The sequence below is a fragment of the Hippocampus zosterae genome, chromosome 8, assembly GCF_025434085.1.
Source record: "Hippocampus zosterae strain Florida chromosome 8, ASM2543408v3, whole genome shotgun sequence".
Lineage (NCBI taxonomy): Eukaryota > Metazoa > Chordata > Actinopteri > Syngnathiformes > Syngnathidae > Hippocampus > Hippocampus zosterae.
In genome coordinates, this window is record NC_067458.1 from 3,931,881 (window position 1) to 3,958,643 (window position 26,763).

Genomic DNA, 26,763 nt, shown 5'->3' on the forward strand with positions numbered 1-26,763 from the left:
TGGAAGTTCAGGTAAAATATGCTAAGTGATGAACCCCATTTTGAATTAAAGAGGTGTTGAAATGAAATAAATAACACTCATACCGTCGGTAGTTGTTTTGATGTAAATAAAATGGTTTTCTGACTTTTTACCAGTCAAAAAAAAAAAACACAAACACTATTGCTTTCTGAGGGAACTTCCAACTTCCAGCACTTTGCGATCACAATGACAAGCACCAAGGCTAAAAATATATTTGTGAGCACGAACGCTAATCTATCTATATTATGGCAGCACAGATCGAGTCCAGAGTGAACTAGGTTGTGTAATGTGTGTTTGTGGTGTAATATCTTATTTCGCTGGTCAATGGCGTCATTGATAGATGGTGTAAATTATGTTGTTACAGTTGATGAGCGATTTTTTCCTGAAATGCAGAATATTGACCGATTTTGATTCTGTCCATCCACGTGAAGTCGACCCCAAATGCACTGCCAACGATACCATGCATGAGGGCTAGGCAATATGGCTGAAAAGTATGTCATGATATCAGTTTTTTCATATTGGTCAATATATATTGATTTCTTTGGGGATGGTGCGTTCTATTAAATTAATGACCCCAAGAGAAAAAGCTGAATTTAGGTTATTTTATTTTATTACATCATTCTTAACCTGGCGGCTTGGTGGTCGACTGGTCGACTCTAAATTGTCCCTAGGTGTGACTGTGAGCGCGGCTGTTTTTTTGATTATGTGGCAACCAGTTCAGGGTGTACCCCGCTGACTGTCCAAACACAGCTGGGATAGGTTGCAGAATAACTTGATTAGAAAATGGATGGTTAACCTTTAATATGAGGTCAACCCAACTATGAAAAAGTCCAATAAACTGGTCAATATAAAGATGAAGTAAGCACCTTTTTAAACATAATGTGCTTATTAGAACTGGGTGATATGGCTGAAAAGTCAACTGGCAGCGCATAGACGACCACCATCTGAGTGGTACCTTGATTAATTATATATATATGAAAGAAGGGGGTTGTTTATTTCTTCAAACATCCAAAACACTGATTAACATTCATTATATGTTTTGCTATGTTAAAACAGTCAGGCCTCCTATACCAGTATGTTGCAGGCGCAGACTTCTGATTCTCAACAAACCGGTTTGTAAACGTTTGGTATTCATTAGCTGTGTCTTTGAATGGCTCCTAGTATGGTGTGACTGTGCACAAGATGTAACTACTGTTCCACTTGCATCCTTGCTTATTTCTCAAAGTACCTCCGAAGTCAGGCAACAAAAACAGCTACACAGATTTCAGTTTTTAGATCTTAACCCTCCTGATCCAATGGTGTTGGGTTGGCCTCAGTCTCAACCGAGACTCCAAGAAGTGACCCACCAGATCCAGCAAACGGTGATGCATGAATAAATGTTCCTCTGTGTGGCTTTGTATTTGACATTACGGCTGCATTTCAATAGTATTCCCTGCATGTCATGAATTTTTAATCCAAGGAGTAAAACGGGCATTATTGATCAGCTTTATCCAAGGTCTGTCTGACATTATTGTCATTGGAGTGTAGTTCAGGACATTTTCATGTTAAAATTGGAAACAATTCTGTGACTATTTCATCATATGAGTTTCTGTGTAATGAGTGGATGCTTTGGAAAATTCAAAATGAAAAGTATCAACCTTCAAATGTCTCCTGTGTGGTTTCCTGGTATGGGACCACTTTATTGTCTTTTGTTTGATTTAAGGATCAGTCACTGGGATGACACACAGGAGTCACTGTCATGCACTGTGCACACGGTTTCGCATGACACACACACACACACACACACAGTCCACGACAATCAGCCGCTAATGCTGAGGTGATGCACAGAGGATTATCTCCACCTCTATTAGTCTGCTAATTACACTCAGCATGACTGTGTGTATGTATATGTCTTTCTGTATGTGTGCATGCCATGGAACATTTTCATGGAACAATAGCTGAGTAACTGCAATCAGTTTGTAAATAGGATTTTATTTACAAACTAGTGGAAAAATGATCCGCCACATTTTTACATCAGCAATTAAGTCAAGCTTCTTGCACTAACAATGTCACTGCAGTTGTGCTCATGATGATAATGTAGATCACTAGTCACCAACCATTTTGAAACTAAGAGCTCCTTCTTGGCGACTGATTAATGCGGAGGGCTACCAGTTTGATGGTATGCTCTTTATAAAATACATTTGCTCAAACTACCTTCATATGTTATAATTAATGATGATTGACATTCATTTCTGAGAAGATACTGATCACATGTCACGTTGAGCCCGAGGCGATGAGAAATCGCCTCGTGCACAACAGAAAAAACGAGGTGGATCCCCGGAAAAGCAGACAACGAAAAGATCTTGTGAGAAACAAAAGGGTTTTAATAAAGAACAAAAGGAGCCCGAACAGGGAAAACGGTAACAGAAAACGCTGGTCAAATAAGGAAGACAACCGAAAACGCTCGCGAAACGATAAAGGGCGAGGAATTACCGAGATAGGAGAACCGATGATAACAATTTGATCACAATAAGAAGTACGCGAAGATTGAGGCCGTAAGGCAATAGGGCAACGAGAAATTGTCAAGCGACGAGAATAGCAAATAGAGAGCAATGGCACGGTAAGGAATTCTCCGGCAGTGAGATGACTGCCGGAGTCGTCTAATAAAGGCAGGTAATCAGCCCGAAATAACGGGCAGGTGTGCCGAACAGGCGGAGGGAAAAACCCGCCACCTGCTGGCGAGCACGCGACGTGACAGTACCCCCCCCTCAATGGACGCCTCCCGGCGGACTACCCGGTTTGGACGGATGAGCAGTGTGGAAGTCGCGCAGAAGGGACGGGTCAAGGATCCAGGAGCGAGGTACCCATTGCCGCTCCTCCGGCCCGTAGCCCTCCCAATCGACCAGGTACTGGAAGCCCCTGCCCCTGCGCCGAGAGTCCAGGATGGCACGAACCGTGTACACCGGGTCCCCGTCGACCACCCGCGGGGGCGGCGGCGGAGCGGGAGGGGGCGCCAAGGCGCAGGAAGACACAGGCTTGAGCAGGGAGACGTGGAACACGGGGTGGACCTTCATGGAGGCCGGCAGCCGGAGCCTGACCGCGACGGGGCTGATGACGGCCTCGACCTCGAACGGGCCAGCGAATCGGGGCCCCAGTTTGGCAGACGAGCCGGCCAGGCGAAGATCCCTCGTAGCCAGCCACACCTTCTCTCCCACCGCATATGAGGGCGCCGGGCGCCGACGACGATCAGCGATCTGCCGGTTCCGGGACGCAGTGCGGGACAACGCAGCCCGGGCCTCCCTCCACACGTGATGGGCCCGCTTAAGGTGGTGCTGCACGGAAGGGACCTCCACCTGCCCCTCCTGGGACGGGAACAGCGGTGGCTGGTAACCGTAGGCCGTCATGAACGGCGATCTGCCTGTAGCGGAGGAGACGAGAGTGTTGTGGGCATATTCCACCCAGGGCAGGTGGTCGGCCCAGGATGCCGGACGGTGGAGACAAACACAGCGGAGGGCCGCCCCCAGATCCTGGTTGGCGCGCTCAGCCTGTCCATTGGACTGAGGGTGGTATCCCGAGGTCAGGCTGGCCGTACCTCCGAGGGACCGGCAGAACCGCTTCCAGACGCAGGACACAAACTGGGGCCCCCGATCCGACACGATGTCCGCCGGAATGCCGTGGAGACGGAAGACGTGCCTGATGAGGAGATTGGCGGTCTCCAGCGCCGACGGCAACCTGGACAAGGGCACAAAGTGAGCGGCCTTGGAGAAGCGGTCCACGATCGTGAGCACGACCGTCCGGCCCCGGGAAGGCGGTAGGCCCGTGACGAAGTCCACAGCGATGTGAGACCACGGGCGGGGAGGAATGGGCAGCGGCTGGAGCAGTCCTGCCGGAGGTTGATGTGACGACTTCCCGCAGGCGCAGGAGGTGCAGGCCTTGACGAACTCCGTCGCGTCGCGGCGGAGCTCCGGCCACCAGAAACGCTGGGCGACGAGCTGCACAGTCCGGTTCACCCCGGGATGACACGCCACCTTGGATCCGTGTCCCCACTGCAGGACCTCCGAACGAAGGGCAGGAGGCACGAACAGCCTCCCCGCTGGGCACCCTGCCGGCACCTGCACCCCCACCAGGGCGGACTGGATCCGCTGCTCAACCTCCCACTGGACGGCCCCCACTATGCACTGGGTCGGGAGGATGGTCTCCGGGGAACGGTCCCTCCCCGCAGGTTCGTGGAGCCGGGATAGGGCGTCAGGCTTAGTGTTCTTAGACCCGGGGGAGTAGGTGAGGACGAAGTCGAACCTGGTGAGGAAGAGGGCCCACCGGGCCTGACGGGCGTTAAGTCTTTTTGCGGAGCGGAGATATGCAAGGTTCTTATGATCTGTGTAAACAGTAAAGGGTTCCTTAGCCCCCTCGAGCCAGTGCCGCCACTCCTGTAAGGCGGTCACCACAGCCAACAGTTCCCGGTTGCCCACGTCGTAGTTGGACTCGGCGGCACTGAGTCGACGGGAGAAGAAGGCGCAGGGGTGCAGCTTCTGGTCGACTGGGGAGCGTTGGGACAGCACCGCACCCACCCCTGAATCCGAGGCGTCCACCTCTACGACGAAAGGGTGGTCAGGGTCAGGATGTTGCAGTACCGGGGGACTAGTGAACGCCGCCTTAAGACGAGCGAACGCCGCATCCGCGGCAGGGTCCCACTTAAAAGGGATCTTGACCGAGGTAAAAGCGGGTTAGGGGAAGCGCCATCTGGCTGTAACCCCGGATAAAGCGTCTATAGAAGTTGGCGAACCCCAAGAAACGCTGCAGTTCCTTGCGGTTGGACGGGACCGGCCAGTTAGTGACCGCACGCGTCTTAATGGGGTCCGCCCGTAGCTTGCCCTGTTCTATAATGAACCCCAGGAAGGAGATGACGGGAACATGGAACTCACACTTTTCTGCCTTGACGAAGAGCCGGTTCTCGAGCAAACGTTGTAGCACCAGCCGAACATGTCGCCGGTGCTCATGCAGTGAACGAGAAAAAATTAAAATATCGTCAAGATAAACGAAACAGAAGATGTTGATCATGTCCCGGAGCACGTCATTGATGAGGTTCTGGAAGACGGCAGGTGCGTTAGTGAGACCAAAAGGCATCACAAGATATTCGAAATGGCCCAGGGGGGTCTTAAATGCTGTTTTCCACTCGTCTCCCTCACGAATACGGACCAGATGGTAAGCGCTACGTAAATCGAGTTTGGAGAACACCGTGGCAGATTGCAGTGGAGCGAAGGCGGAGTCTATCAGGGGTAAGGGGTATTTGTTCTTTATAGTGATTTCATTCAACCCCCGATAGTCCACGCAGGGCCGTAGGGACTTATCCTTCTTCCCCACGAAGAAAAAACCCGCCCCTAACGGCGAGCGCGATGGTCTGATGAGACCTGCAGCGAGCGAGCTGTTTATATATTCTGTCAACGCCTCACGCTCGGGCCGGGATACCTGATACAGCCGCGAGGACGGCAACGGGGCGCCCGCCTGCAGGTCTATCGCGCAATCGTAGGGGCGCTGTGGGGGCAAGGAGCGCGCGCGATCCTCGCTAAAAACCTCCTTAAGATCCCGATAGCACTCCGGCACTCCGTCAAGGCAGATCTCCTCGGGAGGAGTAACGCGTTCATGCCTCCCGACGGCTGACTGTAGGCAGTGCTGGTAGCAATAATCGCTCCAACTATCGATAGCGGGGCGCGCCCATGAGATCACCGGGTTATGCGTCTGCAGCCAGGGTAATCCGAGGATGATCGGGGCGTTCCGGGACCGCATAACATAAAAACGGCGATGCTCAATATGATTACCGGATAACACAAGTTTTAGCGGCTCCGTTCGATGTGTTACCACCGCCAGGAGACGCCCATCCAGATCACGCACCCGCTTCGCAACAACCAACTCCTCTAAGAAGCACCCGAGTTCGGACGCGAGATTTGTGTCCATCAAACAGTCATCTGCTCCTGAGTCTACCAGGGCCCGAACCCGTCTTGACCGGGACCCGCCGAATACCTCCGCCTCGAGCTCGAGTCTATTGGGGTGTCCTGGTCGCTTATCGACTCGCCTAGACTCGGAGGGTGACGCGCGAGGTCGTGACTCACAGTAATCGGGAGGAGCGTGGAAAGACGATCCCGGATAGCTGGTTGTGGCGCGGGAGGGTGGTTGTGCGCCGTCAGGTGTAGCATGGTCCCGGCGACGGCGCCTTCCTTCCTCCGCACCACCGTCTTTGCCGCCCAACTGCATCGGCTCCTCCGCGGATGCTGTCTCCCGGCCCCGGGAGTGCTCGCCGTACCCCCGATATTCCTCACGGTACGGGAGACGTCGAGACGGGTACCGATCACCTCCTCGCTCCCTACCCCGTTCCCTCAGGCGATTGTCCATCAGGAGGGAGAGGTCGATCAGCTCCTCCAAGTCGGTGCTGTGATCGCGAGTAGCCAGCTCGTCCTTGAGCTGCGTGTTGAGACCCCGGCGAAACAGTCCACACAGGGCCCGATCGTCGTACCCGCTCTGCGCGGCCAGGATCCGGAACTCGATGGAGTAGTCAGCGACCGAACGCCTTCCCTGCTGCAGGGCGAGCAGCCGCCCCTCCGCCTCTCTGCCCCGCACGGGATGGTGGAACACCCGACGGAAGGCTGCCACGAAATCAGGATAGGAGGTGCGGAGATTCGGCTTAGCGTCGCTGGTCGCGATTGCCCACGATGCCGCCGGACCTGTCAAGAGACTCATGATATAAGCCACCTTGGCGGCGTCAGTGGCATAGGAGGACGGCTGTTGGTCAAAGATGAGCGAGCAGTTGTGTAAAAAGTGTCCACACTGCCCGTGCTCACCCCCGTAACGCGGGGGATGTGGAAGCGAGGGCTCCCTCGATACAGTGGGGTACGAGGAGGGCGCCTCCGGAGTGGTAGGACGAAGACCGGAAGGGTGTCTTCGTTCCTCCACCCGTTTTAAGCGAGGTTCGAAATCCTCGAACCGGTGAGCCAGCATGGAGACCGCGCCGCGGAGTTCCGTAAGGGCTTGGCTGTGCTGGCTCATTTGCTGCTCTTGCCGAGCAAGCGCGGACAAGATTTTTTCGACGTCTGCGGGATCCATGGTGGCCGGAGAATTCTGTCACGTTGAGCCCGAGGCGATGAGAAATCGCCTCGTGCACAACAGAAAAAACGAGGTGGATCCCCAGAAAAGCAGACAACGAAAAGATCTTGTGAGAAACAAAGGGGTTTTAATAAAGAACAAAAGGAGCCCGAACAGGGAAAACGGTAACAGAAAACGCTGGTCAAATAAGGACCAGGAAAAAATAAGGAAGACAACCGAAAACGCTCGCGAAACGATAAAGGGCGAGGAACTACCGAGATAGGAGAACCGATGATAACAATTTGATCACAATAAGAAGTACGCGAAGATTGAGGCCGTAAGGCAATAGGGCAACGAGAAATTGTCAAGCGACGAGAATAGCAAATAGAGAGCAATGGCACGGTAAGGAATTCTCCGGCAGTGAGATGACTGCCGGAGTCGTCTAATAAAGGCAGGTAATCAGCCCGAAATAACGGGCAGGTGTGCCGAACAGGCGGAGGGAAAAACCCGCCACCTGCTGGCGAGCACGCGACGTGACATCACATGAGCGAATTCTCGCAATAATTATGAAACAGACAAACATCAATTGGCCACACTTTATTAAATGCATATCTGCCAGTGTTCACATTTTGAAATGATCACTTCTACAATATTCCTGTAGAGTCTCAGTGTCTCATCACCGGTGAGCTATTTTTGGAATGGACATTCGGGCTACTCATGTAGTCCTTGAGGTGCCCGCAGGCACCATGTTGATGACCCCTGATGTAGATGTTGCCTCGGTCAAGAAAATTTTCTTTAGATTCATAGAGCAGATGGTCTACGTTCTACCATCCTCATCACCAGGTTTCTGGGAACACAAATTGTTCTATAAGACGGGTAGGTAGAGCTAAAAAGGAAATTGCTGCACTGGTGCAATGCACACAATCCGGTAGTCCAGTGGTCAGCACGTCGGCTTCACAGTGCAGAGGTACCGGGTTCGATTCCAGCTCCGGCCTCCCTGTGTGGAGTTTGCATGTTCTCCCCGGGCCTGCGTGGGTTTTCTCCGGGTGCTCCGGTTTCCTACCACATTCCAAAAAACATGCGTGGCAGGCTGATTGAACACTCTAAATTGTCCCTAGGTGTGAGTGTGAGTGCGAATGGTTGTTTGTTTCTGTGTGCCCTGCGATTGGCTGGCAACCGATTCAGGGTGTCCCCCGCCTACTGCCCGAAGACAGCTGGGATAGGCTCCAGCACCCCCCGCGACCCTAGTGAGGATCAAGCGGCTCGGAAGATGAATGAATGAATGTAAGGGAGGGAACATTGCTCCCCCTGGAGGAATGAAGAGGAGCAGAGGGGCAAAGATTTTTGCGGAAAATGTAAGGGGACATGTCAGTATTATGAGCCTCAGAGCCATTACTGTCGTCTTTGTCATCACCCATCGTGTCCATATGTCATCTCTCTATGATTTATCTGACTTTCTCTCGAGGCTTTTTTATTCCCTTCCTCTTTCGCCTCTTTTTTTGGTTACTTTTTTGTTTGAGAGATGATGCTTGTTGACATTAGTGAGTGATAGAAACTTCTTGTCGAGTGAAGTTTTGACAATTTCTTTGGGAAGATTGTGTGGGTCGAAATTATGGGGCCAACCTGAAGTTTTCTACACCAACATGAACTACATGTGAAATGTTACATACATTACAGAGGCACTTTCTCACAAAAACAGTGATACTAGATGCGCGCAAGTTTGACCAAAACTAATTAGCGCATCTCAGACATGACTAGTGTGAAGAGTGCTATTTCTGAAGATGAGACACTTTTGCATATTACCCATCATTTATCAAGACCGGTCTATTTTTAGGCAACAATTAATGAGGAGTTTATAAAAACTCCCCAAATCAAAATGAAAAATGCTTGCTCAAAGTTATTGTGAATGTGTGTGGGTGGTGACTGACTCCCTGGGCCAAAGTAGGGCAGGAGAGCCTGGCATCACCTCACTTTTCTGTTGCATGAGTGACCCGAGGAAACAGCGCGTGTCTGCGTGTGTGCGTGTGTGTGCCTTAAAGCAAGCTGTTGTCAGAGTGGGAGGAGCAACCACAGTGAAGATAAGAGCGCAGCAGAGAGAGCGTTAGCATCTGTTGTTTCTGTCGCAGCCGAGCGGCACTGGCAAGATTTTTGGATGCACACACGCGCACGTTTTTTCCTGCATATCTACACAGATTTTCATATCTTTCCACTCGAGCATGTTCACATGCGGAGGTGGCATGAACTATTTGTCCTTTCTATGCACACGTCTTGTCGGTCTGGCTTTTCCTCACATTGACATCCTGGGACTCCACTGCCCCATGCACTGACACTGATCGAAAAGCCACCCCTTCAACATCTTAGCGCACGGAAGCCAAGCCTGCCATCGGCATGTGAGTACAGCAGAGACGAAGTTGAAAGAGGCAAAAGCCGAACGCGCTGAATTGTTATCTTCCTTACTTCAGTTACATGCCAACACCTGAAAGAAAATCACAAGGTTTTCGTTTCTTCATTTTTAAAGGATGCTGCAGTGAGTTTTAGAGTTTTAGCAGACCGTGAATGTGAATGTACTGTTCATATCAATTTATCATTCTCGGCTCCCTTGTGAGAATCCTTGGAAACACTTCCATGACTATAGTCCAGTGGCTATCAAAATTGTCAGTGACATTGAACAATTGTTGTTGGTTTAGTTCAGTGTTTCTCAAATAGTGGGGCGCGCCCCTCTGAGGGGCGGGAGGCTCCGTCAGGGGGGCGCGTTTGACCTCGGGGAACATGCTTTTCAATTTGTTTAGTCCTAAAATATCTTGCAGTTGCACCTCCACTACATTAAGGGGCAGTGGCAGTCTCATTGGCTGAGTTTGCGCAGGGAGCGTTCTCTGGGAGGAAATATGACGAGGCGTATGTAGAGCTTGGCTTGAACATGCCTGCGGTGGCAGACGAGGGAAGATCGATGTGCTTACTTTGTCTAAACATTTTGGTAGCGGACAGAATGAAGCCAAATAAATTAAGGCGTCACTTAAAGACATTACACCCCAATCACGCTGATAAGCTGCTTTGAGTTTTCAGCGAAAACATGCCGAATATTGCCAACAATCCTGCAACTTTGTGACTGCTACTTCAGTACAGTGCACTCCGCTTAATAGAACACCATTGGGCCGAAGCGCTTCTGTTCTACTAAGCGGAGTTTCTATTAACCGGAGACACGTTATTAGGTACACCTTCAGACACGTCGACGACCAAGTTATGCACGCAGAAAAACCCCTGCTGACGAGTTAGAAGAGATATTTCGACTGTGGACGTCCATATCTTTAATCAAACAACAAAACAACAACTTTAATCAACTTCAGTCAAACATCTCAAATCACGAGAAAAATTTCGTTACTTTTGTCTGGAAACAGGAGTCCGTAATTTTGCGGTTGACTTCCCTCTCAATGTGCTGGATAAGAGGGAAGTCCTGGAAACCGCGGGCGTACCTTCTGAGAATCCGGCAATGCATCGTATCGTCTGAGTATGTCCTTCTTATCCGCAGGTGATGGCCTTCGTCTCTTGAATGAAGTTGAAGCCATTGTGACGTGCGTGTGTCTATGTGTGGAGTGACGCGTGCTACCTGTTACTGTATACGGCTAGAACTACCGCGTTTTCTCGCGATCGTGGTACAGTATCGCGATAGCTACACTTCGAAAACCACTAGTTTACAATGTTCATTGCTTACGGCCTGTTCTATTAAGCGGAGATCTGTTCTACTAAGCGGAGTATCTTTATAGGAAATTGCATTAGGCAAATCGGTTCCAGAGCCTTTTGCTCTATTTAGCGGATTACTCTATTAAACGGTGTTCTATTAAGCGGAGTGCACTGTATAATTATACGGGTCCCGGCTACACATTGAGCAGGAGCCGAGAGTTGCTGTGTCCTGCTTCATACCTCGCTTCGAAAAGCTGTGCATTGCTCATTGTAGCCATTAATCCAGACATCATATTTGATTTAAAAAAAAAGGCAAAAATTATTTTATATATTTTTGTTTTTCTGGTTAAAGTTTTTTTTTAATATTGTGCTCTGAGATAATGTTGGTGATTAGTTTAAATGCATTATTAGTAATTGAGTTTATGTCATTTTATTTTTCTGTATCGTATGGTTTGACATGGTCAGTCAAAAATATGTATTGTTAAATTAAGGATTCAGTGTTACTTTTGAATTTTAGATGCACCTTAAATCTTTTCTGTTCCAGTTACTCAAGCTATTCTTTGTTGTAAGTGGGTCCATATTTCTTTCTTTTTTTAATTCTCTTATACGTTAATAAGGACACAGTGTTATGCAAAGGTGTATAGATAATTTGATAGACAAATGATACTATTTATAGGCATGCGGGGGCAGGGGTGGCGAGATGTTTTCCTCTTCCTTGGGGTGGGGGTGGGGGGGGGCAAGACAGAAAATAATTGAGAACCACTGGTTTAGTTCAAACAGTCACATTTGCAGTACTATTTTCACCTGATCTGATGGTGTGCTTCTAGCAGTGCCTGACTGCCTCACTCGTACCAACATTTTCAAACTGGACATCAGCACTAGAATAATAAACCACTCAACCACTCAGAAAATGATGATGAGAGATCTGACTTTCTCCTTGAGTTAATTTCTTGAATTTATTATCTTCAGTGTTGTCTCTCTTCTGCACAAATGCAACCGCAGATTAAGAAACAATTACAACCTTTCATCATTTGGGTACAGGCCCCACGAGTCCCATTTTTGGCCCGGCCCCAGAGTGGGGCCCCGTTGACTTGCATCCAGGAAGGGGAAAACTCATTTTAGGGTTTTTTTGGAGCTGTACTTTGTCTGGTCCCTCACCTAGGATGACCGTGCTCGGATCATAAAGCCCCAGACAACTTAGCTCATCAGATCATTTGGGCACGCAAAGCCCTCCGTCAGAGTAAGGTTACGACCCAGGGAGGTGCCCTTTGCTTCCCGACAAGGACTTTCCTATGTTTAGAGAGTTTGTTGTTTTCCTTAATTAAGCTTTGTGCATTAACCCTTTCAGGGACAGTGGTTACTACAGTGGACAGCTTATCATGTTATCAGGTTACAGGGTGCATGAAAGTTCTTGAATAACTATTCTGTCTGGCTTAAATATATTTGGTGTTCTTTCCCCTGTGTATCTTTCTTTCCATCTTGCTTTTAATCCCATTATTATGGGATTTTTCAGGCATTATGCTCCGGGATGGAAGATTCTATGGTGTGAAGCAAAGCATATATGTTAATGTATTCACATGCAGATATGATTTGATGATGGTGTAAGATTGAAGGTGATGGACTCAGGTCAGTGATGGGGAAATATGTATTCCCACTAAAGGTCACCTTCATTGTCATCTTGAGTGGCTGTTGTGCATCAAATTCATGCATCTGTTATTATGCTCCTTGCATTAATTATTCTACATGCATTTTTGCAACTAATCGCTATCTTTTTCAAAATGTGTCAGGAGGCGGATTTCATTTATAGGAAGGAAAGGAAATGCAGCAGTATAGAGAGGCTCTGGATGTCTTTGGTTTGTGTATGGCTTTGTGGTTCTGTTAGTTGTGTACCTCAAGCGTAATTGTATTAGTAAGCTTCGATTAGATTCTGCCCATGGTTCAGGGACATACACACAGCCCCATCCATCAGAAGTCTTATTGGGGCCATTTTGCCAGGGACATTGTGATCATGTATGATGTTCAGAAGAGATGTTTTTCAGCTGTGATCAAATATATCATAAATTACTGGCTCGCGCATGTTAGTTTTCCCCGGGTAATCTGTTTTCCTTCATCCTTACTAAAAAAGCATTTAAGATTTCGATTTATATTGAAATACTCTCCATTATGGCCACCTCTGTCAAATATTGTTGGAATTGATTATTCTATCGATGGTCAGCTTAGTGGAGAACTGGTTAGTATGTCCACCTCACAGTGCAGAGGTCGTGTTCGAGTCTGGCCCCGGCCTTCCTCTATGGAGTTTGCATGTTCTCCCCGTGCCATCGCAGGTTTTCTCTGTGTTTCCTCTCACATTCCAAAAAATGTGCATGGTATGTTGTTTGAGCACTCTAAATTGTCCTGAGGTGTGAGTGTGAGTGGAATGGTTGTTTGTCAGTGTGTGCCCTTCGATTCTCTGGCAACCAGTTCAGGGTGTCCCCGCCTACTGCCTGAAGACAGATGGGATCGGCTCCAGGATGCCCGTGACCCTTATAAGGATGACCTGATGGATGGATATTCTGTCAATTAGTCCACCGAATAATCTGAAACATTTCATTTAGAATTTTATTAAATTCCAAACCGTTTTTCCAGATAAAGGATTATTCACCAATTATCTTTACTTGGCTTGGTGTAGTGATTAAGAAACAACTAGACAACTGTTACGCAATATGACACAAGAGGTATTGATGTTGTCGTCGCCAACCTTCTTGAAACTGATTTAATTACAGGTTTGGTCATTATTTCCCAAAGCACAGTCAAATGGTGCATTTAAGTGCGCTCAGTTTGTTCGAGAACCGAATTTCAGGCATAGTCCGAGGTATAAAGAAAAAAAAAAAATCAAAATTTTTGGTCGAAAACCGATTTGGTCGAGAACAGAGACATTTGAAAAACGAGGTTTCACTGTAAAAGCAAATGTCTTGTTTTGACTAAACACAAAAGATAATTTGTGTGTTTTCATGAAGAACTGCTTAATTCGGAGAATAATTGCTGTTGGGATGCTGAAATAATAGTATTTGAAGAAAACATTTGTTAAAATAAATGTTGATTAATTGATTCATTTTCACACCTCTGCTCGAAATTGGTGTATGGGTATAAATGTGAATGGTTTGTCAATAAGTGCCTTGTAATTGACAGAGCAAAACAAGGCCAGCCGAGATTAGATGCAGCAGGAATCCGTTTGAGAAAATGGATGGTTGTATATTTTATTTGTTTTTATTTTGTTGTTTTTTAAATTATTTTTATTATATATTTTTTAATTATTTCATCATTGTTTTAGGGCGTTTGAGGCATTGCAGTAAAATCTATATTTCAAATGAAAGAAACAAAATGACAAGTTCATGCAACTGTAAAAAAAATAATAATAAGGTCCATAGAGAGTTTCTGCAGTGGCTTGTTGTGCTGAGTGTGGAAGCAGTTCACTGCTCTTTGCCTCGATTGGCTGACTGGTAGCTCACTTGCAATTTATTGCTTGACATTCACCTTGAATGGAGAAGAGCTGTTGGAAATGGGATTTATTTTAGGAACAGCAAACACTGTTGCATCGATTAAGAGTAGACATGATCAAATTTAGAATTTGTAATGTTGTACACACACATTAAAATGTATGAAAATTAATTACAGTGGGGAATGGTTTGTTTCTTTTTTCAGACCGTAGACTTGTACACCACAATAAAAATAATCGTTAAAGGAAAAGTCAACCCAAAAATGTTCTTTAAAAAAATAAGTTCTATCCTACCCTATTTGTCTCAACACGGCATTCTGATTCATATTCTGTTTGTGGAGGATGTGTTAAGTAGTAAAATCTACCCGTTTTTGTCCATCTCAAGGGCTGGCCATTTTGCCGCTTGCTCTTGGCTGAAAATGACATCACAGTATCTAGTAGTTTTTCAAGACGACTTGATAATTAGACATTTAATTGGAGATTGGGTTCAAGAATAGATTCCATCTCTTCACTCATTTAGCTTCCTAAAATTGTCCTGATTATAATAAATAAGTAGAAAAATAAATAAATACATGCATACACTGTTCTGTGCCTCGGAAACACAAGTTGTCATTTCGCTGATAAAGAATGCATCTGTTATAACGCAGCGTATATTAAATTGGTTTTAGTCTATTCGGATTCAAGAGCTCCTAATTCAGTCCAGGAATGGAAGTCGTTTGATTTTGTGCTGTGGAGAAACCACTTATATCATGGACAATCTAACTTTGTAATGAAATGTTTTTGCACGTGCCAATTCTGATTGACTAGTTTTACGGAAGTTCTCGAACAGAATCCCAACACATATTACTTCTGCCTATTACGTTATTAATATTGCCTCTGTGTGTATCTGCCGATGTGTATGTGTGTATGTGCAGAATACAGTCGTTTTGAGGCAAAGATCCATGACCTGAGGGAACAAATGATGACCAGCAGTGTCAGTTCCAGTTCCACGTCACTCCGATCGACTCAAAAGCGCACACTCTATGTCAGGTAATTGTACAACACACCCGCAAACACGCATTTACCGTTTGTCCTTCACTGCAACCTTGTCTTGCATCTCATCGACAACTTAATTTCTAATTATTGTGAAATGGATGCATGCATATCTATCCCCATCCACTCAATGTTTACGTTCATGTATTCCCAAAACGCTATTATTATTTACACCTTTGGCTTTGGGATGAAACAGTGACTCAGAAACAAGAGATCAGCATTTTCACTTTTATTTCCAAGTATTTACACTTCTCTCATAATCAATTTCGGATTTCACGCGTAACGTTAATCAGGCCTAATTTGAGCATTTTCCTTCCTGTCACGATTCGGACTAACCGAATCAGGTTTTGGAACCCAAAAGTGTAGATGCCAGACAAGGTCTCCGAAGCAAAAAATACTTAATGTACAAAATTCGACAAAGTAGTAACATAAAGCGCTGGTCAAAACAAGGACCAGGGAGCACAAGAACGAATAACAAAAAGCGCTTGCACAAAAGGCAAGAGAGGAAAACAAGAACCGAGAATACTAACGAAAAAACAATGAATCAACTACACGCAAGAAAAAGCCAAATCACAACACAAAGCCATACTTACGCAATAAATGGGACCGACAGTTCAAAAGCGCAAAACGACGAGCGCAATAGCAAAGAGTCTGTGGGCAAGGAAGCATCAAGGCATAAACAACACTCCGACAACCACCAGACAGATTGCGGGTCCTTAAATACACGGTTCCTAAATTGAAAGATTGGCAGCAGGTGTGCAGCCAGAAGGTCCGCTCAGTCTGCCACCCGCTGGCCAGGCCAAGAACAGGAACATGACACTACGCTTGAGATGACATTTACCAAAGGCCTGGTTTTCGGATGTCTGTGAAAGATTATCCTGAGTAATATTCCTGTGATCTGGTGTGATGTCCCAAGGTTTTTTTTCCCTCCCTGCAGTTAGGGTTGATCACCGTAAATTGAAATCCTGTTCACTAGTTTTGGCGTGCAAATCTGTATAGGTTTGATTAATACAGTGATCCCTCGCTATTTCGCGGTTTGTTTATCGCGGCTTCTACATCGTGGATTTTTTCAAACATATTCATTTTCATTCATTTTTTTTTTTTGAAGTCTGCAAAAAGTCCGCAAATGGTCCGCGAGAAGCAGTGAAAGTCAGCAAAACAACAGTGAGTCACATAGAGCAACATATACAAGACATTCAGTCTTATCATGTGGGTTATTCTTTGATCTTTAATCAGTGTCTAAGTGTTGTTTACGATGCTGCTAGTGTGTGTGAGTTTCTGTGTGTGTGTGTGTGTATGTGTGGGCCCACGCGGGGCATATATATGTATATATATATATATTTATTTATTTATTTATATATGTATATGTTAATTGGTCGCTACTTAGCGGATTTTCGTTTATCGTGGGTGGTTTTGGTCTCCATTAACCGCGATAAATGAGGGACTACTGTACTGAGTTCAGCCAAGGTACGGATTCCATTGTGATGTGAAACGGAACAAAAGCCGATAGCTGAAGGAAGCAACCTGAAACTTGAGCTGTTTCCCGACAAAATCAAAGGGACAATTGGTTGTATTTAATGTTTCTGTAACTTGTCCTGAAACAAATCATTAACCACAGGAAACAAGTTTGCAACTGCAATGTAGTTTCGGAATAAGTTTGGCTAGCTTCTCTCATTTACTCTTAGACTGCTGCAGTGCTGCGGATATCAGGCCGGTTCAGCAGCAAGAGCAAAAATATGTTGCAGCTCCGTTGGTTTTTAAAACTGATATTTTATTTATGCTTTTCAGTCTCAACCAATACAGACACATCCTTCTCCGTCTCCATGCCTTCTCTTGTCGTTTTACTCGAGAGACGTTCAAGGACCGCCTCCGAAAAACGTAAATTAACGATAACTTTAATAACACGAAGAAAATCGAAAAAAATCCACCAGAACAGAAAATCAAGATAGGAAATTACAAAATAATTTTTTGGGGGGTTGGTTTGTGATCACACAATGAAGGAATAAATAACAAACAATTTTGAGACATTCCAGTGTCCTACAAATATGCTTCGAATAGATTTTTGAATGGATGGGAGCTGGTGCCTATGCCAGCTGACGTAAAGTGAAATGTTGATTCCACCCTGGACTGGTTTTCAGTCAGTCACAGGGAGACACACAGCCACACAGACACACATACCTTCACTGACTGGGAAGTGAAGCCACAATGTCTATACCAAAGTCAGGTGAATGTACCATGACAAATTCAACATTGATGAAGCAAAGAATTCAGTTTTTTTTTTTACCAATTAATATATGGTAATAATTAAAGCAACAAATAATACATTGAAATTATGGTGCTTGTTTCTGTACTGCATGTTGTTGATTACATTGTCAAGTCAAGTCAACTTTATTGTAAATATGGTGTATGTCCAACATACAGCACAGATGAAATTTCTTTCCTCTCAGTCACAGCAGGGAGAGGAGCCGCTGCGGGTACTCGTGCTGCCATCAGAACAGAATGTTAACATAAAATAACAAAATAATACAACACAACAAATAAGACACAGACAGTCATGCAATCATAACCAGTTTTTCTGCATACACTTCGTTGTTTGAACCAGTTCTAGATGAAAGAGGAGAGAATCAAAGTGTCCTTTCACCAGTGGATCAGCGACGCCATGCTGAAAAAGTGAACACATCTGCTCCAAACTAAGTTTGAAAGCAAACAAGAAGCTGTCGCACCCATTGGCGAAAAAAGAACTTGGTTCACATCTCCAGTCCCATGTAAATCTGCTTCAATTCCAAGTGGCAAATCCCAGTTCCACATATGCATCTGCGCTCTGCGCTGACGCTGCTTTCTTCTCATCGTCGGCTCCACATGTCCATCCAGCCGCAGACTGGATTTCTGTCTGTGTCTGTTATGTCAACCGACTGAGATTTTTTTTGGAGTCCCACATTGTCCCATCATTAGAAAGGTACCTGCGATGATGCCAAGATTTACAGTGCGTAATCTGAAATATTTGAAAGCATGCATCATGTTCACCCGCTTGGCATGGGAGGCAAATGAATTAACGCGAATCGTAGCCTAAGCCACTATATTGTCGCCGCATATCTGAAGGAATAATTATTCACAGGATGGCACAATGCCATGTCACACCTAAATTGAACTTTACAGAATACAGTACTTAATCTACAGTAGATGTTACAAATGGACACAATGTAGTGAGGTGCCAGTCTTTGTGACGCTACAAAAAAAAAAAAAAACTCAAAATAAAAATATTTGATGGATGTTAAATACATTTGAAAAATGACAGTTCCGCTGCGGAAAAATCTTTTAGCGTTATCAATCAAAAACATCAAACAAGACTGTAAAGTAAAATCCAAAATTGATGATGGAAAAAAAACCCAAAAAATAATTCCTACAGTGTAGTTTGTAGGGATACACGGTCGGAAAAACCGTCGCGATAATGTCCCGTGCAGTATCGATAACGCAAAGAAAGAAGCTTTACTGGGTTTGTTTTACTCCATGTCATATTGTATTTTAATCGTAGCCCTATCAGGGACAGCGGTTAATACAGTAGACACCTTATCGTGTCATCAGATTATAGGGTGCATGAAAGCATTAAACTGCCGGTTCTATAAAACAATATCAACCAATAAAGGCGCTTTGAAATGTGATCATATATTCCTGTTGAACATTGCCGCGATCAATCTGTTCCTCGACCCCTGTAATTAGATCTGAGTGACTCCTGTGTGTTCTTTTACATTATTCGAATATGAAATTGATTCCAATTTCAAGTGACATTGACCTCAGTTATAAAACCAGGTGCAATCAATGTAAAAACTAAAACATTGAAGTCATCAGTTTTCGCAACCGTTGACCAATGGAATTGCCACGTCGTCAAGAATGCTTTGACTAAATTCTCTCACCTTTAGCATGCCGACTCTGTCCTAAACGCTTTGTACACCAAACCTTTTTTAAGAGGCATCAGAGCACAGTTTTATCTGCCGACTCTGATTGATTGAATATATATTTTTTTCAATTTTAGTTTAATTTACAAGGACATCTCTCAAGGGGAAAGTCCACTTGCACTCTGCTGTATATTTAGTGTTGCACACCATATATGAAGGCACGTCGGGAAGATGTCGGCGTAAAAAGTGTCGCGCAAACAGTGCTGCGCCTCTCCAGTTTAGAGGTGGAGTCGGTGCCTCGTTCAAGGACCCTCTTTTCTTTGGCCAGCAAGGAGACGAGCATCTCTCCAACAACTCGTTGCACATATTTTTCGGCAGTGGGACTTGAATGGTGGCCCCCTGGCTCCACATAGGGTCGTCACAGATGAGGTACTGCCAGCCCTTAGGTTTAATATTTCATCCAAAATCCTTGAAATATTTGGAGATTTGATAGACTATGTCTATCTGTCTATCTTGATTTCCCCATCTCTGCTCTGTTTTATTGATGAAGGCAGTGGGGACTTTAGGGCATGCCTGTTATTTCAGCTCTACTTCGCACTCGCACACACACACACACGGCTGCCCTATTTTTCCAGGTTGTTTCCCTGTGGACGGGTTTGGAATTCTGTGGTCTGTCACAAAGGCAGTCCATCCTTGAGCCATGAGTACACAAACACATGGACCGTCGACACGCAGCATCATACCGGCGCACAAAGAGACAGATGTGTATATCTTCCAGCTGTTGCGTTGATGGAAATGCCTTGTTTGTGTTACCAATGGAAGCGTTTTTATTTATGGCCCACACATTTCATCATTTTGTCGCCTGATGATTTATCCATCCTTTTGATTTTGATCTTGCAAATAGTAACAAAAAGAGTGCGTTTGCGACCAAATGCATCAGTCTAATTATATATTTCCTATGTCCACCGGCAGAGCGCTCTTCGACTATGATGGAAGCGCTTCCGACTTGAGCGCCCCAAATCAGGTTCTGCCCTTCCGCTTTGGAGATATCCTTCATGTGAGCAGTGCTGGTGAAGAAGAGTGGTGGCCTGCGCGTCACCTGAGCCCCCCACCCCCGAACTGCCCAGAGGTTGGAGTCATCCCCAGCCGTAGAAGGTTGGTTTGAAGCGTGAAACGTCGCCCAAGGAGTGAATGTCGGTCACTTGATTCCTGGAAATTTGTCTTCCTAACTGCCGGGGTTCCGACACCCGCAAAACCTGAAATTGAAAATGAGGGAAATTAGAATAATGTCTTGGTTTAAAGACCAGAGTACATTTAATACTTGATCATTAGTGATTAAAAGATGAATATGGTATGAATAATCTGTGGTTTCATCACAGAGATTTTTTTTATGTGTGTTGTGCCTCATGTCGGTGGTTATTTCAATTTTGTTGGCATTCATGAAGGATTGGGGAGTTGATGGATGAGATGGTAGACGGGAATTTGTTTTGAAATGACAGCATATAAAATGAGGAAACTGGAGGGGTGGGAGTGAATCATCAGTGAGCAACTGGAATGTGGGGGATTTGGACAAAGAGGTAGTCACAACTTGGGATGGTCATTATTCATAGTTTATCTGCTATCTATCATATTCATAATAGACTGTAGAAATGAATGAGCATCCTAATGGAGGATGTACAAAGTTAAGGCAGTGGTGTATATTTTCTGGTCACGGTTGATGTTCCACTTCCTTTTTCACAGGGCCGAGAAAAAGGAGAGATCAAGGTTAAAGACAGCCGCCGTGATGAGGACTCCAGATAGATCGGTGAGCACTAATCCAAAAGAAATTTCCATTGCTTTTGCTCTAACTTGGCTAATCATGTTGTAGCGTTGTACCCTACGGTCCTAAAAATAATGTCAAAACACAGTCATGGCATACTGTCCTCCAGTGGAATCCAACCTGCTTTTCTAATTAGAAGTACTTAAACAGGCTGTGAAAAGTTGGGACAAAATAAATCATGTCTTTCAAGCAACCTGGTTATTTTGTTAAAGTGACTTTAACCCTGTTTCTTAAAAGTTGATGTGATGAGAAGGTGAGGTCCCACAGTCTAGCATGAGCTATTGATATCTCCGGCGTCGGCTCTCATTTAACACTATCTTCCCCTTTTTTCCTCACACTTTGTCAAGGACTGCTAAATGACACAGAGAGAAAAAAAAACTTCCCTTCAGGTGCATGTGTGTGTTTGGAAGCAAGAGAAAGCATGAGCTGTATACTGATGATATTCAGTCATTTGTTGTGATAATCACCACTACGTACTGCATTTTTTTCTATGGTTCTCTGGGCAGGATCAAGACGAAAGGGGTAAGTAAATGTCTTATCAGTGACACCTGTTGGGCAGTGTGCCTCATATACATTCCCACAAACACCAGCATTTGGGTTTTACTTGGAACTCGTCCTTGATGTGCTGGGTGCACAGAGTGGCAGCGCTAATATTGTCTGTAAAGAAAAAGTGACAATAGCAATGCCTCACAAGACGTAAATAAAATATGAGTAGCCGACTCATAAGAAGGTAATGATGGTTTTCTTGTTGCAAGGAAATTTTGAACGTTTTAAACAATAAAAGTGTTCGCGAATATCAGAGGAATTGGTGAATGTTTGCGACCATGAACGATTCGCTACCTTTTCCAACTGCAAACATTGGGATAACGCGTCATTCTTTTTCAAGAAATTCTAAAAACGTCAGTCATTTTACGGATCCTCCTATCTGTGTTGAATGGAGGCCATTAAGATTGAGATTAAGATATCCTTTATTTGTCCCGCAATGGGGAAATTACAATCAGAATTCAGAAAGGAAAAACGCTGGGTAGGGAGAGGGAAAAAAAATTTGTGAATTAGTGATTGATTCACATGCTCTGAGCAATATCAGTAAATTACAGATCATGGATGGATGTAATGTGTGGTAAATGGTTTCCGTTCTGGTAATGTATATGATGTGTCACTTGATATGGATTTCTATGTTATCTGTGTGGGGAGGATGTGTGTGTTTGTGTGTTTGTTTGTGTGTGTGTGTGTGTGTGTGTGTGTGTGTGCGTGTGTGTGTGTGTGTGTGTGTGTGTGTGTGTGTGTGTGTGTGTGTGTGTGTGTGTGTGTGTTTGCAAAGGTGCGGGTGCGTTTTTGTTGTGTTTTCAGAATTGATTAAAATAGCCCAAATTTGTTTTCAAGTTAAAATAATAATAATAATAATAATAATAATGAACTCCAATACTTTCTTCATGGATCAATTTTCTGATTTCTTGGAGCTCGTATTTTAAATGTTCTCTAAAGTCCTTTGTTACAACTGCAGCGGTTGTGAAAGATCTGTATAAATAAAGTGTATTGTATTGTATTTTATTCCCTTTAGCTTAACTCCATCTAGTGGATTCATAATGTAACCGCAGCCATTATTGTATGTTCTATTCTATGTGCCTTATAATGCGGTGTGCCATGTATATGAAAAGAGTTATAAAATAGGCCATTCATTGAAGGTGGGCTTTATACTCCTGAGCGCCTTATAGTGCAGAAAATACGGTATGTGTAAATGAATTCTATTCAACTTTGACAGGGGAATTCACCCATATTTATTCACAAAGTCAACATACAAAGTATTTTCTTATTGAAAAACAATTGAGTTCTGCCAAGTTACCTCCTGCTTTGCAGAATGTGGCAGAAGCCTTCTCCTTTCAAATGTGCACAACCCTTTCTCAAGGGATGAACATGGAGAATTCCAGCTGATCTGACAAGGTCACAGGCACTACAAACTGTGTTCACACGCCTGCACTGACCTGCTGATTTTATATAATTGAACATTCCATTTTGCAGACGCATCATACAACGTGTTGTTAAAGTACCAAAATTCGGACTTTGATACTTTATCTTCATAAATTAACTCAATACCAGTACTGAAACGAAACAGTGACCAAAATGTGTGTGTGTTATGCATCTCTGTGAGACTCTGCTTTTCCAGGGCCAAGTGGTCAATTCAAAAGTGTGAAAGGTATATCATTGTGAATTTTATTCTCTTTGCATTTAAATGTGTCCTTAACTTTTCTGTGTCCAATTAGCTGGCCAGGAGGAGACTTTGTTAATCTACCAAGCAGTTATCCAGCAGGAAGGTCAGTGATTTATTATAGCTACTTATTAGTGGGGGGAGAAAAAGTAGATAGTAGTCTAAGAATCAACCCAGTTGTTTTATCAATTATACAAAATGAAACCTTTTGAGAATGCCTAAAGGGGTGTTCACACGGCAAGATTTGGTCCGGTGCTACGCCGGGGTTGCCCCAGTAAAGCGTTCACACGTGCAAATTAGCTCCGGCGCAGCCCCGGAAAACAGCTTATACCGGACCAAATTTGATCCACCTCAGGGAGGTGGTTTAAATTTTTGCTCCAGAGCAAATGCTTGTTGAAGAGTTTACATACGGCGAGAATGCGTTGCTTTCGTGCTCTGTCAAACTTCCGTCATGTGTTTGTTTAATAACGACACAAGACTTGGCTGGTAACATCTTTCCTTTTGTAGGAGACTGGACTGTCTCGGAGTTGTTTGTGTAGTTTGTTCCTTTGTTGTGTGTTCATAACCCCCCTCACCCCATATAATTTATTTTGTGATTTCCTCTCTTGATTTTCTGTTTGGCGCATTACGTGTTTGCTTTTCTGAGTGTCATGAAGTCATTGTTGATTTACGTTTTCGGGGGCGGTCACTCTCGAGCAGAAGGCACGGAGACCGAGAAGGACGTGCCTGTCCAGTTGTCACTGGAGTTGTGTATACGTTTTAAAAAGAACGAACACAACAGCTCATTTGTTTTCGGTCGTTTTGCTGCGCTGCAGAAACTGCCGTGTGAACTCAAGTGGGGCTGCACCGACGCTGACACTCTAAGCGGCTTTGTACGTGTGAACGCTCCACACAAATTTGCTGCGGTGCAAAATATATTGCAACAAAATACATCGGTGCAGCGCCGGAGCAAATGTGTGCCGTGTGAACACCCCTTATATGGTCATTTGACAGTGTCGATGAGCTTATGCTTTTTGCAGATAACCCCACAAATAGATTTGTTGTAAGAGGGCCCTCTGTTAAAATGACAACCTGTCACGTTGTGACATCACCAAGGGTACACAACAAACTTTTTCTCAGAAGTGTTAGAATATGATGCAATGGCTCAGTCATTGCTGTACTTATTGTTTTTCTTAAGACTCTTTTATATTTATCACCTGGAATATTTGATTACAAATGCTTTTAATGGCTTTACTACTGCTGAAGCGTAGTTTACTATCTACACGAACCAGAGTCCCTGGCTGAATGCAGAGGTGATAGAACTGCCGAAGGCTAGGGATGCTGCTGCCTTGAGGGTACATGACGCATCAGCACTCAAGGCAGCGAGAAGAGATCTGGCTGCAGTCATAAGGATGGGGAAATACTCTTTGCTCAGAAAATCTAGGACCACCTAAACTCCAATGACTGTGCCCACCAGCTGACCGAGGCACTAAAGCGCTTTTCACTATGAACTTATCAGTGCGCTGATGTCAGCCCTGTGCGTTGTGTATGTGGAGAGGGTGCAGGCACCACAGAACGGAACGTTGCTAATTGTGACTAGGAGAATACATTTTTGAGGTATTGCTGTTTGATTTGAAATTCACTAACCTAACTTAATCATGTTTTAATCCTTCAGTGAATTACACAAGACCAGTTATTGTGCTTGGACCAATGAAAGATCGAGTCAATGATGATCTCATTTCGGAGTTTCCTGACAAATTTGGCTCCTGCGTCCCACGTGAGTCTAAACTGCATTATACACACCAGCAGAAACTTTTGTATGCACATAGGATTGACTTAAATATTGTTACAAATTCGAAAATAATAATGGATTTAATTTAATAGTCATGTTTTGGTTACCTTTAGTTTTTGGCTAGTCTTGTTGAAGGAAAATTTGAACACTTCGAATAAACCTGTGTGCTCCTCAGACACAACTCGGCCACGGCGGGACTATGAAGTGGATGGCAGAGATTATCACTTTATGGCCTCCAGAGAGCTAATGGAACGAGAGATCCAGGAGCACAAGTTCATTGAGGCGGGGCAGTATAACAACCACCTGTATGGAACCAGTATCCAGTCCGTTAAACAAGTCGCTGAAAAGGTAAGATACAAGCAAAGAGTAGACAATATGGCACAGTACAGAAGGAGAAGAAAACAAATCTAATAGTGTAGGAGCCGTGGGAGAGGGTGTCTCATTGTGTCCAAACCTTTGTTTCCTTCAGGGTAAACACTGTATACTGGATGTATCCGGAAACGCTATTAAGCGTCTGCAGCTGGCAGGCCTGTATCCCATCGCCATTTTCATTAGGCCACGCAGTGTTGACAACGTCCTGTAAGTAAATGCATCGTAAACCTTTGGTTCGACTGTTTTTGGAGTCAGAGTAGGTTACTCCACCAACGTCGAAAAAACAACAACAAAAAAAGAAACAGATAAATACCGTATTTTCCACACTATACGGCGCACCTGAAAGCAGAACATTTTCTCAAAAGCCGCCAGTACACCTTATAATCTGATATGCCTTATATGAGGATCAATATTCTGATTTCTTGGACATAGTAGTATAAATGTTCTTCAAGCGCTTTGTTACAGCCACAGCGGTTGGGAAAGCTCTTTATAAATAAAGCTGTATTGTTATCTATTAACTTCAGTGTAGCTCCATATGGTGGATGCATAACACAACCGCAGCCACATTGTAGCTTCTATTCTATGCACCTTATAATGTGGCGTCCCCTATATATGAAAACTGTTTTAAAATAGCCGTTCATTGAAGGCGGGCCTTATAATCCGAAGTGCCTTATAGTGTGGAGAATGCAGTAGTAGTACAGTGGTACCCTAACCTATTTGTCCACGCAGCTTACAAGGTTCCCCTTGCTCTGCCAATTTGTTTGTCTTCAATTTTATTTTTTCCCCACTTTGGACCCTCCACATTCCAGTGAAAATTGAGCAATTAAGATGGAACCTCTTAGGAGCATTGCTTCACTGTCAAATTGGTTGTCAAATACATTTTCAGACGAATATTTATTGGGGTCAAAAATTTTGCTTCCTGACATCCACCCGGAATGCTCATTTGTTCCTTCTTGCATACGGCGTAACGGTCATTCAATGACCGCATTGTGTATTTCTGGTATTTTGGCTTTTCTGCTGTGTATTATCCCTCAGCACATCTCCCAAAAAAGTAAACAAATGATTGTGCTGTTAGCCGTGGTGCCACATTTTATACTGAAAAAACAACTTTCTGGTAGTTAGTTTACTGTTTATTTGATTTTAAAAACAACTACATTCGATGACAATAACTTTATTAGTTACACTCAACAGATGTGGACAACACTGCTGAACAGTTAATGTAAAAGTTAACTGATTAAAAAAAAAAGAAGCACAAGTTAATAATACCATATAATTATTTTTATTTTAAAAAACGAGTCAATGGATTTCACTGAACATAAACAAGCTACTTGTTCTCATCAATCCATTCATTTTCTACCGCTTAATCCGGTGTCAGGTTGTGGGGACAGACGATTTAGCACGGAAGCGCAGACTTCCCTCTCCCCAGTCACTTAGAGCTCTTCTTGG

The 26,763-nt window shown here is 44.6% G+C and overlaps 2 protein-coding genes across 2 annotated transcripts in view; one reads left to right on the forward strand and one right to left on the reverse strand.

Moving 5' to 3' along the window:
* The window catches only part of LOC127605710 (uncharacterized), a 284,213-nt gene that overhangs the window by 215,994 nt on the left and 41,456 nt on the right, over positions 1–26,763 (reverse strand). The gene's annotated exons all lie outside the window — the stretch shown is intronic.
* LOC127605629 (disks large homolog 1-like) overlaps positions 1–26,763 on the forward strand; it is a 192,128-nt gene that overhangs the window by 159,260 nt on the left and 6,105 nt on the right. Inside the window, 8 exon segments of the mRNA XM_052073323.1 lie at positions 15,139–15,253; positions 20,122–20,304; positions 20,890–20,953; positions 21,475–21,490; positions 23,230–23,280; positions 24,829–24,930; positions 25,121–25,293; positions 25,415–25,524. Of these exon segments, the coding sequence (XP_051929283.1) occupies positions 15,139–15,253; positions 20,122–20,304; positions 20,890–20,953; positions 21,475–21,490; positions 23,230–23,280; positions 24,829–24,930; positions 25,121–25,293; positions 25,415–25,524 (814 nt within the window).